At 47.3% G+C, this 12,368-nt stretch overlaps 1 protein-coding gene and 1 pseudogene across 1 annotated transcript in view; one reads left to right on the top strand and one right to left on the bottom strand.

Annotated features, from left to right (window-relative positions):
- Positions 1-4,362: 4,362 nt before the first annotated feature.
- LOC146180574 (uncharacterized) lies at positions 4,363-4,946 on the bottom strand (annotated as a pseudogene).
- Positions 4,947-9,682: 4,736 nt separating this feature from the next.
- The window catches only part of LOC146180572 (uncharacterized), an 87,416-nt gene continuing 84,730 nt past the window's right edge, over positions 9,683-12,368 (top strand). Inside the window, exon 1 of the mRNA XM_084576079.1 lies at positions 9,683-10,213. Coding sequence (XP_084432205.1) covers positions 10,132-10,213 — 82 coding nt within the window. The 5' untranslated portion in view covers positions 9,683-10,131. The remainder of the gene's footprint in view (positions 10,214-12,368) is intronic.

Here is a 12,368-nt window from a genome sequence, read left to right as displayed (position 1 = left end):
CAAAAGTGAAACTGCTCTCTGTTGATGTTTACAATGCAGATGAGGTCTCTGAATTCTGTCATTTATGGCCTTGGAACGAATCTGTGTGTGCAGTGCGTACTGTTGCTGCGCGGCTCGTGTACGAACGCCGGCAGACCTTGAAACACCGCTGCGCTTTAGTGCGAATGTGCACTGTCCTGTCGAAGCCTTCCCCTCTAGGCCTCAGGTCATCTTTATGAATAAAGATTTATGAATGATTGAATAGAATACAGATAATCCATCGCCATTTGTTTAGGCCAAGCGATGACATGCCGGCTTTCTTCGTGTTCCAGGAATATAAATTTGTATATAGGTTCCATATGGGGGAGCATGGTCTTGTGGAAGTGGTGAATGCGAAAGGCTAAAGGCGCGATGAGCTTCTGCAACTGGCGAATGCAGTGCTTGGCCTAATTACTGCAAGAGCTGCTTGATGAGTGCGGACCCTTGTTAGGTGCCAAATATGTGTTCTCCTTGCGTCAGTTTCCGTCGCCGAAGAGAATGGGTCCTTGCGGAGGCCTGGCGGCTGGGGCGAACCAAGCCTTGGTTCTGGGGAATTCGCCCTTTGTATCGAAAGAGAGAAAAAGTCAGTGACAAAGTAGACAAATGGGCGGTGAGTAAAAAGCAAAACTTGGGAACGGTCCCCATCCGTCCGTTCTTGTAAACCAATTTACATTTTACATTTATTGCATGCTAAATGAGAAACGAAATCGTGTGACACAACGCTGAAAGCTGCTCGAAGAACAGCTGCGTCATAATTTTGATTAAAATCACGTGCGTATTTTAAGTGATAGTTCATACAGCTCATTAATCTGTCGAAAAACCATCGGCGTAGTACTAGTACATAGTAGTAGTAATAGTGGTCGGCCCCGCGTGTCGGAAATAATAGGGAACTGCGTAAAAAAATCGTATCGTGGTAATTTGTGGTTGATAATTGATTGGTGTGTGATATAGGCGACGACGAGTTAATGAAATCATTATGAAATAATCAAAGCAATGAAAAATAAAAATACGAATTAAAAAATGTCAAAATGCTAATAAAAAGCTAATGTTTTATGATGCTAATGAAGAAAATTTAAAACCTGCAGCTTGTCAATTATTTAATTTGCAATAATTAATAATGAATAATTAGAAAGATTGGGTGATAAAAGGGGTCAAATGTCCAGAATGAAACGCCAGTGCTTCATGATGCTAATTAAATAAAATTTAGTGTGTGTAATTTGTCAAATAAATAATTGAAAAATATGAAGATGCGTTTAGAGTTGCCAGTTCGCTCTTGCTTAAAATCAATGGAAAGCCAATGTTTGCTGATGCCAAGTATCGTGGTACAAAAATAGGAAATAAATAAATTAAATGTGAAAACGATCACCTGTCTGTGTGAAACGCTATCTATCATCCCGCGGAGCTTGTGTCCCCTTAATCTTTTTGAAGGCGGAATCCTTGCAAGACTATGCTGGCGCCAAACGTGTCCGCAAATACTGAAATTAACGTGTGACGCATGATATGACGTCATCAGATGGCGGAACTAGTATTGATATGTTTGAATGTGTGTGACATATGGTACATAATGGTATGTCATGGTTGTTGTGAGTCACTGTAGTTTGTCATAAGTCAAAAACGTGGTTAAGGTATTAAGTCATAAAAAAGTAATGAGTTGTAGACACGTTGTGAATCACAAAAATTGCGGTCATGGGTCCCAAAGATGGGTCAGAAAAGTTCTGAGTCATGGGTCCCAAATTCCACGTTTTCGAGGCAGTATCCCATGACAAGGTCACGTGACAGTGAAATTACATGAAAATGTGGCTCGTGGCTATGAGAGTATCACGTGACAAGCCGTAAACTGCGTGAACAGTAAACTAGCTCATGTTTTCACCTATAGAAAAATACTAAACTGTAGTCACTCATACCAGTGAACCCAGCCCTTGCTGCAGTGTTGCCGAGTTAACGGATTTCCTGCTAAATTTAGCTGGTTTTTACACACTATAGCGAGAAAAAATGTTGCAGTGCGGGAGCGGGATTTTTAGCGGTTTTTAGGTCTTGGCGTTTTTTCTGGCTGTTCTCGGTGGTTCTACAATTTTTTCTTGAAATAGTCCATGTTTTTTAATCTTATACTCATTTCTTTAAGGAAACGTTGCTAAGAGTGCATGGATGTAAAAATTGCGAGGAGGAGGAGGAGGAGGAGGAGGATGAGGACGAGGAGGAAAGGCAGGGAGGTTAACCTGTAAAAGCAACCGGTTTGCTACCCTGCACTATTTGGAAGTACGTGCAATAGCAATACGCCTTGATTTATGCGGCGTTTTCTTTTTATACATTTGTCTAATCTGATGCTATCGAGCATGCAGGACCGGCGGACTATAGGACATGTCAAGTACGCGAAGAAGTTTGTGAAAGAGTGGCTGTATGATCCTAAGTTTCAAGACTGGGTACTGGAAGTTCTTTGAACGTTCTTTGTGTCGTCGGTGCATGCCTCTCATGTAATTCACGGGTTTGTCACGAGAACCAAAAAAATGGGTGCCATTGAACTGCAATAGAAGAAACCCACTCTCTTCAGCTGAAACAATCGTAGGAGCCCAGCTGTATTCTGGGACGAAGTAAAAAAAATGTTAGGAATGCTTCCAACGAAAATCCTGGGCAAGTACACGCTCTCCATGATGATGCTGTTCTGGTCGAAGGCAGAATTCGGGCGCACGTTCAATCCTCCGTACAGTATAAAATATAAACAGGAATCCTAATGTGAAGAGAGATCACGAATCCCGTCAAAACTATCCGAGCCGGACTCATGAAGGCAGAGTCAAGCGTGCCAAACTGCGAACTGCTCGCAAATGTAATCCTAAAGATTGGTATTATACGAAGGTGTACGCTGTGAGAACCTGTAGCACACAGAGTAAAGTGACCATATTTCTCAGACCCCAAAGCGGGACATGGGAGGACGACAGCGGGGGAAGGGGGGGGGGGGGGGGGGGGGGGTATGAAATGCAGGGCATCTTGTTTAGTCGTGCTCTTTTTTATTTATATATATACCACGAAGCGGTTCTCTTCATTCAGCTTTGCCTAGACGGCATACCTAATACTTCTCGCTTGAATGGATCTTCCTCAGCAGCTCTTCATTTTTGCAGATGTGTGCGTGGTATTGTTCACACGTCATGTGCACATTCACTTTAAGTAGCAACATTGCTTTAAGTGTTGTCACTTGAAGCTGCGTCTTCTCTGCAGACCACAACTTGTTCATCATAGAAAACACTCTTTCCACTGGTGCATTTGTACCGGGCAAGCACATGCAGTACTCAACAATTGCCCTCATGTTCTCGCAAGGCACATCGTTGGTCTCGAAGTGCTGGAGCACCTCCATCCAACGTTACCCAACTAGTTTCTTCTGCCTCTTCCATTGATCCAGTTTTTCAGGTGTGACGTAACGTGAAATATTGCAAGCTTCATCGAATAAACAACTCTCGTCAAGGTGGACGTCACTGAACTGTGAAGTTATGAGTTGCTGACTGCTCTGCACATTATCCCAAAGTGGTGCTGACTCCAGAGACGCCCATGGGAAACTGCTAACCTCATCAAATTATGTGCATCATCGCTCTAGGTATGACGCGCAGGTCTGGTAGAACCTTTTTGCCCCTTCTGCTACCGATCCTCTTGAAACTTCTCCAGATTCCTCAAGTGTCGTTATCCTAGAACGCACACTTAATGGCAAAAATGTCTGCTGAAGTCTGTCTTCAACTTTGGTCTGCAGTTGTTTCAGAGCTTTGTGGACTTCGATGGCAGTCCTCGAGTCACCTTCAATTTGTAACACAGTTGCTTGAAACATGGCCGCTTGGCTATGTAGAAAGAATAGCCAGAGCTCTCCACAAGGATTTCCAAAAAATGTCTTAATCAAAGAGGGGCATTTTTCTGCCGACAAAAAGAACGACTTTAAAGCCGGGAAAAGCTTCAGCACTCTCTCAACAGCTGGCATTAATGCCAACCACCTTGTTTTGCTGTAGCCCAGAAGCCGCTGGTACTCAACAGACGCGAAGTCACAAAACTCCTTGAATGACTCCACCCGCACTGTGTAAATATAAAAGTATGAATAGAGTTTGACGATCACGGCTTCAATGTCAAGCGGCAGACAATCGGCAGCAGTCTGGATGGTGTTGTGCACAATATGTGCTGCACAGCCAATCCCAATGATCTTTTGCGGTACCTAAAGAATCTCGCATTCTTAAGAACACATTGTTTTTTCCATTGCGCGCGGCGCCGCCGAAGTTGCAGTTTGTATTGTCAGCGCTGAAAGCAACCAGCTTTGATGCGATGTTGTTGTCTTCCAGTGCTTTTAGGATGTACTGGCTCACCATCGTCGAGGTCTCACCTGGCAAGGTGCCAATCTCCAGCAGCTTCGTTTGCACACCAGCAGTAGAGGTGAAGTAGCGGACCATTATTGGAAATATTTTCAAGTCCTTATGATTCGACGCGTCACAGAAAACAGAGATGAATTTTGCATCGTGGAGCTCAGCCTTCAACTCTTCCACGGCAGAAGGAGCAAGTACATTTAAGGCAATCGCTTCGGCTTTCGTGCGTGCGCAGGCAAACCTCTCATCGAAAAGCTTCTGAAGAAGTGTTGATGTGCAATCCATTGAACGAAAGCTTTGGTTGTGGGCGATCGTATGATATGCAAACACGCCTTCGGAAGCAGCGAGCTTCAGCTCCTTATCACCAGCACGTTCTTGTTTGAAAAACTTGGTTAGGGTGCTGGAAGACGCAGCAGCTGAGATATTCCGCTTGTGCTTTTCGGTGCCTATATGTTCTAAAATGTCAGAACGCCCACTGTGGGCGATCGAAAAGTCTGCCCCACATTTTTCGCAGCGGACATCGTGCTCCGACTTCGTTTTCTTCAAGAACGGAAACTCTTTACCTAGTTCTCCGCTGAACTTGCACTTCCTTTTAGGCATTGCGGTCGGCGCAATAAAGCAGCAACACTTCACCAAAAAAGAAAACAAACAAACAAAACAAACGTAAGCACGCTGCGTGAACCAACGTTGGCGTGAACAACAGGGCGAACGTTCTGGACCTGGCTTTGACTACGGCCTACGGCTTGCTAGCTAGCCAACAAAAAGTTAATCTGGCTAGATCTAGCTAGATCGAGAAAAAACGCGAATCGCGCGTGCAGCTGCGCCGTACAGTTCCTAGAAAAGTCTTTCCGGGGACATACAGCTTGTTCATTCCAGCGCCTCCGTTCATTCGTGATTGCGCTAATTTCGGCTGGTTCGATAGAGCCAGGTAGGCGAAGCGGGTGTCGCGAGTGTAGCCAAAGCGGGACAAAATAACGCCGTCCCACAAGCATGCTGGTGGGACAGCGGGACCACACCCGCAAAAGCGGGACATGTCCCGCCTAAATCGGGACGTATGGTCACTTTATTTATTTATTTATATTTATATTTATATTTATTTATATTTATTTATATGATACTGCAGGCGAAAAGCCCAGGCAGGAGGGGCATACAAGATGTAGAGAACGATGAAATACAAGCACAAGATACATAAACTGAATCAATGGTACGTGATCAGGGCACACAAAAAAGAAAAAAAAAACAAAAAAAAAAAAAACAAATTGATGAATTGATGCGGTGCTACAAAAACAAAATACATAAGGATAACATCAACCATTTGATTGCAGCACACTGTCAATGGAGTCAAGCGAGTGAAGGCAATACGCAGGTAAATCATTCCAGTCATGAACAGTCCGGGGAAAGAGCGAAAATTTGAATAAGTTTGTCCTAGCAAAATAAGGTGTAAGAGAAAGGGGATGGGTATGGCGGGTTATGCGCGTTGCAAGAGGGGATAGATACGGGTAAGGATCAAGAGCAAGTTTGCGGTTTATTAATAAAAATAAAAATTTCAGACGCAAAAACTTGCGTCTGGACTGTAGAATTCTGATACCATCACCATGCATAAGTTTTGAAACAGAGTCAGTGCGACTGTACTTTGAGAAGATAAAACGAACTGATCTTCGCTGAATTTTTTCAAGCGCATCTATGTTTAACTTTGTATGTGGGTCCCAGATGACGCATGCGTACTCGAGTTTGGATCTTATTAAGGCTGTATAAGCTAGTTTTTTAATCTGTGAAGGGGCATCTTTAAGCTTATGTCGCAGTAAACAAAGCCTGCGAAACGCGGATGAGCAGATGTCGCTAATATGGGAATTCCACTTCCAGTTGTTCGTTAGCGTCACACCCAGATACTTAAATTTAGTGACCTCAGTTAAAAGCATGCCCTCTATAGAATAAGAAAATATAAACGGTTTTTTCTTGTTGGTAACGCGAAGTAGGACAGATTTTTCGGTGTTAATTTTCATTCCCCACTCATTACACCAGGTTACAATATTGGTAAGATTAGAGCTTAGGGCATGTTGGTCAGAGATACTCTGTACCTCGTTGAAAAGGATGCAATCATCTGGCTAGATCACAGAGTGATCGGCACAGAACACAGAGTGATCGGCACACCATAATGAAACAGACGGCGTCTTAATGTGAGTGAGCGTGTCTGCAGTCAGAAGTTTGTAATCACGAAAGAAAAGTGATTTTTGCAACTTTAAGCCCGCAGAAGGCAGGCGGGATATTTCTGAAAAAAAAAAAAAAAATGAAAGTATCCGTAGTTCGGACTGAGGGAAGTAGGTGATTTCTATTACATTTGTGATATTGTTATGAGCGAGGTTTTCCCGTATGAAAAGCGTCGGAAGCTTGAGTCCGCTTGCTAGAGCCTCCATGCAGCACGAGCTGACCGTTCATCCTCTTCCCTTTTTTACGATCGTCCCTTTCTCGTCGTCGTCTCAATCTGGGCGTCACAATATTATTTACCTTGTTTAAACACTGGTCATAATAATAAAATGTGTAAAGTTAACCACTTTTATTGAAAATATTTAATATAATGGTCTTATAGTGTTTTGGGGCTTCCTTCTGCAGATTTTATATTTTTGAATTGCCAACACTGCCTTACTGCAATGCTGACTGCACCAGACCCATCCTCTTCCAGCCATCTCGACGGCGTTTACGTCAAAGAGAGAATATCTGCCACATTTCTTCGTGGACACCTCAATCGCACTGCAATGAAGAAGGTGAGTGTTATAGAGTTTCTAAATACTACCTAGATGGAAAGCTGGCGCCACCGTACGATGCATGTTTTCTAAAGGGCACTTTATCCATTGCCCCAGCGCGGTGGTGCATGGTTAATGGCGATTTCCACTGGTCGATCGGAGCTGGGCGCCCGAGCCGACCTAAAGCGCTACAGAGCGAATCAGCCTTGGTCGACCAGCGGAACGTGTAGAACGCGCGGCGGAAGTAAAGCTGAGCCGGTTTCGGAAGTTGTAGCCGCATCCCAGCGCCAAAATATTTGCGGTTGATAAATAGGCAGGACTGCAGCCCTCAACAACTTTCTCGTTTTTTTAACGCTGCAGACGTTTTTCGATAGACGCACTTCGACATATTCGCGCAAAAAACGGTGACATCCAGCGTCCTCTGCCGATGTCGCTGAAACGGTCAAAAACAGCCAAAAGAATCCAGCAGCATCCGGAAGTGACCGCGTCAGCGACTAGGACTTCCGGCGAGATCCGACTTCGGTCGGCGGATCGAGCTGGAGCGTCCCGAGCTGCCCCAAACGACCAGCGGAATACGCGCAACCTATCTTGGTCGACCAGTGGAAATCGAAATCGTCGTCCCGGAGCAAGAAAACGTGCTCCGTAGCGACCAGTGGAAATCGCCATAAGATGCCGACTACTCTGCCGGGAGTACCCAGGTTCGATTCCGACCGCCAGCGGCTGCGTTCTATGGTGGCGAAACAGAGAGGTGTCCGTGTGCTGTGCGATGGCAGTACACATTAAAGATCCCCGGGAGGTCGAAATTACTACGGCTCCTCTTTCTCTCTTTCCACTTTCACTCCAACCTTCCTCCCTTCCTTTAGCGAGAAATGCAATACGTAGAACAGTGAACAGGTCACATTTAAAGCCTTATCTTCCGGGCATGCTTTGGGAGTCCATTTTGGATGAAGTGCAGTTAAGAACGTTGAGTGCAGTGCCACCAGCTTTCCCTCTAGACAACGCGTTGCCTCTCAGTAGTATTTAGAAACTAAGAAGAAAGAGAGAAGAGGTGCCGTTATGAAGGGCTGAGGAATAATTTTGACCACCTGAAGATCTCTTCATTCGCTGACATCACACAGCCCACGCAGGCCTTTGCTTTTCGCCTCCAGCAAAACGTGGCCGCCGCGGTCGGGTTTCAACATGGCACATCGATTCAGTAGGCTAACCTTCTGAGCGCTTTTCTGCCCCGCAGACTAGCTCGATTTTACCAATTTCCGTGCTCAAAGCCAAGTGAAATTGTGTTGCAAAGGCTAGAATGACAGGCAACGTTTCTGGGCTAACATTTCGCACCTGTAGACAGCCACCGAGCTGCTACTGCAGAGCAAAACGTCAGCGCCAACAACGTCAAACGTCAGCCAAAGCCAACAGCGCGAGAAGCTGACAGAATGCGGTTGTCGCGCCGCCAAGTGGAAGTCAGGTGCTTGATGAGAGAAAAGACACTTCCTGGAAGGCGCCGACGCCGCTGCTCACACGGGGTGCAGTGCTGGATGGGATGCTATCACCTTTTTTTTTTTTTTTCACAAAGGCCACTGACCAGTTGACAAGCCTGTCTAATGCCTCGCCTTGTCGGCACCCCTCCCTCCATCCTTCCTTTTCAAACGGAAGAAGGCTGCTGCAAACCATACGTGTCCAGAAAAATGAAGAAGGTCTGCCCCGGGGGCTGATTCCCGCCTTCGAAACCAGCTTAGCCGCAAACTGAAGAAAGCAATAGGCTGTAGCAGAGTCACGGAGCCTCCCCCCCCCTCTTCACCTTTTTCTTTTTAAGTCTTCTCAGAGCTAGAGAGCGAAGAAAAATATTTAAGAAAAAAAAAAGGTGGAAAGGATGGGTGCGCTTTGTTCCCTCCTGGTTTGGGGCTTCAGTCGTCTTCTGCCTGAAACCGGAGACTTGTTGGGACTGTTGGCCTACACAGCGACGCCGGGAGAAAAATCGGGCGAACTCACAACCTGCCGGCGCGACCACACACACAAAACTGTGGCTGCGGTACCGCGTCTACCGGAGCGGGCGCAAGACGTCGAGGGAAAGAGGTCCAAGTAAGGAGAAGAGAGGAGGATTAGCTTTAGCCACGGCCTTAGAAAAATAAAGCGAGAGAGAAACTGTGAAAGAGAGCGGTAGAGTGCCTGCCAATACTACACCCTTCCCTGCGTACCTCACCAGCTGGTCTTCGCGACGACGCATGTGGGTTTTTGAGTTTCGCCTTGCCTCCTCCGTTTCTTTCTTCCCTTTTTAAGCCGTGGCCTCTCTCTCGTTTTATGACTCCCGCCCCTACATGCTTTCTGCACTGCAGCGGCTGCGGTGCCTTCAAGTTCCTCCCCTCTCCAGAGACGCAAATCGAGGAAGAGAGAAACAAACGCACGCGCACTGTGCCGGTCAGCACGCACTAGCACGCACGCACGGCCGCTCGCAAAAAAGCGGCGACGCTTTTCCCCTCACTCTTCCCCACCAACAACACCCCAGGCCGCGGCGGGCCGGTCCCGTCTAGCGACCCCCCTTCCTCCTCCCCCCACCCCCTCTGAAAGCTTTCCCGCGACGGAGTCAGCTCATTCAGGCCTCCGACGTCGCCGGAGGTGCACGCGAGGGGTACGGTCTTCGGCGGGTGGCTCTTTTGCACACGTGGTGTAGTTTACGGAGACGCCGCTCGTTCGTTCGGCGTCTTCCTTATCGCTGGCTCGTTCTAGTCCGGACGCTCTGGTTTTCTCGTGGGATCCGATTGATCATTTCACTGGCACGAGCAACTGACCGAACACGGACGCAGAAAGAAGCCAAGCGGCCCCGTCGCTTCCCTGGATTTTGCATCGGTTTACGGACGCTGTTCGACCTCGTTAGCCACTCTTGTCAACATATTCGGCGGAAGTGCTGAACTTGCACCACGCTCGAATGAATTGACTTCGGCCTTTTCGTGCGCAGAACAGGTGTATTGTTGCGCCCGTGCAGGAGGGTCGTGCCTTGTGCCGCCGTTCGTTCCGCTGTCAACAAAAGTTCAGCACTTTACTGTGAGCGAGTCACGATGGCACCTTCGACGCGGACGGCAGTGCTGTCATCGGTGCGGCTAGCTGCACTACAGTTGATCTTCTTCGCACTGCACGAAGGTGAGTCTGTTTTGTTCGTCTCCGATCTGCGATCGCGGATCCGTAGTTTCAATCAGAAGCTTCGACCGGCACTTCTTGCAGAGCGCATTCCGTGCGGTGCTATGGGACAGCATAGAAGCCACGGGAGCACTGTTGTCGCACATCATCAGATTCTCATGTTTTGGTTGCGACGTTAAGTTAAAAATTCCCATCCACTAACAGTTGCACAGCGGCGCTGTGCTATCCCATTGTCACACATTGTGATAGTGAAGTGTCCCTATCGATTTTTTCTTCCTTGGTGGGAACTTCGAAACAGTACGGAGTACTGCGAGCAGCAGATTGTTTTTTGTTGATAATTGTCATATGTACTATCAAAGCACCAGTCCGGCAGCGATATATCGCCATACAACAGATTCTGATGGCTCGGAAACGGAAGGCTGTGAGCGGATAACACTGGCCTGCGGCCTTGAAGGAACGTTGTCAGCATTGTTATTTACAAGCAAATCAGGCCGCAGATATGCTTGATGGCTCAAATTACTAAGCCGCGTCCTCGGGTGGCAGCCAAGCATCGAGATTTCCTGAAGCAAAGTCATAACACGAATTCGCAGTAGCGCGAAACGATGGCTTTCGGGTAAAAAATTCTCGTTAAAAAAAATTGTTGGAGATAAACGCCAATCAAGATTCCAGTGCGAAAGCACTGGAATCTGGCATGGGTTTTCTTTATCGGTTTAGCATTGCAAAACTGAAAAATCTGAGTCTACTCAGCAAATTCCATCCGACAAATATGTGGGGGACACCTTACGCTTTACCGTGCTACACGGCCTGCCATAAAACACCGGAGAGCTGACCAGCTCAAGCTGATCGACAGAGCGCGCAAGGCGACAAAGGCTAGTGTGCTGAGGGCCCCACCCACGGGAACTCCTTCTGCCTAAAGTTTTTTTTTTTTTTTTTACTCATGAGCCGAGTGAAGGCTTTCGCCTTAATAGTTAACGAACCGCCTCTTCGGAAGCTGGCCAAATGAACGGCGACAGCGTTTGTAAGACGCTCACATGAGCTAGTTGCATGGTTCATTTGAAGCGCACGAGTAGAACTGTGCGAAAGTCGGGTGCGCATTGTTTGTGCCTGTGTTACTTCAGTCCCGTCTTTCGCGCAGTTCTACTTGTTCACAGCGCTTGTAATGCAAATGTGTCACCTCGCAAGAGTTCCATGGGCAGCAGCGGAATGATAAGTAAATACATTGGTGTAAAGGAAAGGCGCAGTATTTGCCACAATCTTTTCCGTGGACGCCTGAACCGCACCTAGTGGGAAGGGATGAGGGTGGGAGTGAAAACGGAATGGAGGGATTTCGACCACCAGTGTAAACCTGGGAATCGTGCACCAATGCCTCACAAAGACGCCTAGTCGCATATAGCCGGGCATCTTAGCCACAGCGACGGGGCTCGGAACGGTGCGAAATTTGAAAAATAGGCCCGTCCGTAATGCCAAACAAGTTTTTTCTGCAACTCACTGCCTTCCCTCAGAACATTTCCCGAACAAAAGCCGGAACAGTTGTATATATTCTGCCCGCAGCTTGTGTTATCCTTAATGAATGCACCGTAGCTCACTGCTAGACGAGTAATGCGCTCATGAACTTCCATCAGCAGTGTATGATCTATACGCGGATGCAAACAGAACAAGTTGGGAGAGCCACACACACAGAGAGCCAAGTTACTCGGTGTCTCATCACTCTCTGTGTTTTCGCCTTCCTCGTGTATTTCGGGTAGTGGATTTTAAAAACGCACTGCAGTCAGCCTACGACTTTTCCTTCAGACAAAAGAAGTCTTTGCTTTGCCCCAAGTTTGACCTGCAGGTCGTAGTAAATCGCATAGGAGCGCGTCTTTGTGCTCCGAGCCCGAGTATGCCGCCAAGGAGTTTCCTCCTGACTTCCTTCCCCCTCCGTCTGCGCGGGAAAACTTTCGTGCAGCCTCGTTTCTAATAACTTGCTGACACAGACGCGGATATCCCCAAAGGTCCGGCATTTCAACACTCGTCCCGTCTCGTTTTTTAAAGCACCGAACCCTCGCCGCTCCTTGCCCTTTCTTCTTTTTCTCCTCTCCTATACCAACTCAGCTCGCATTCCTGGAGCGCATACATCACCCAATAAACGTGTCTTGGCTGATGCAACGCGGCCCCACCG

This window comes from Amblyomma maculatum, chromosome 8 (genome assembly GCF_055883805.1).
Source record: "Amblyomma maculatum isolate TAMU_Amacu chromosome 8, ASM5588380v1, whole genome shotgun sequence".
NCBI lineage: Eukaryota > Metazoa > Arthropoda > Arachnida > Ixodida > Ixodidae > Amblyomma > Amblyomma maculatum.
This window is presented reverse-complemented; position numbering and strand designations above follow the sequence as displayed.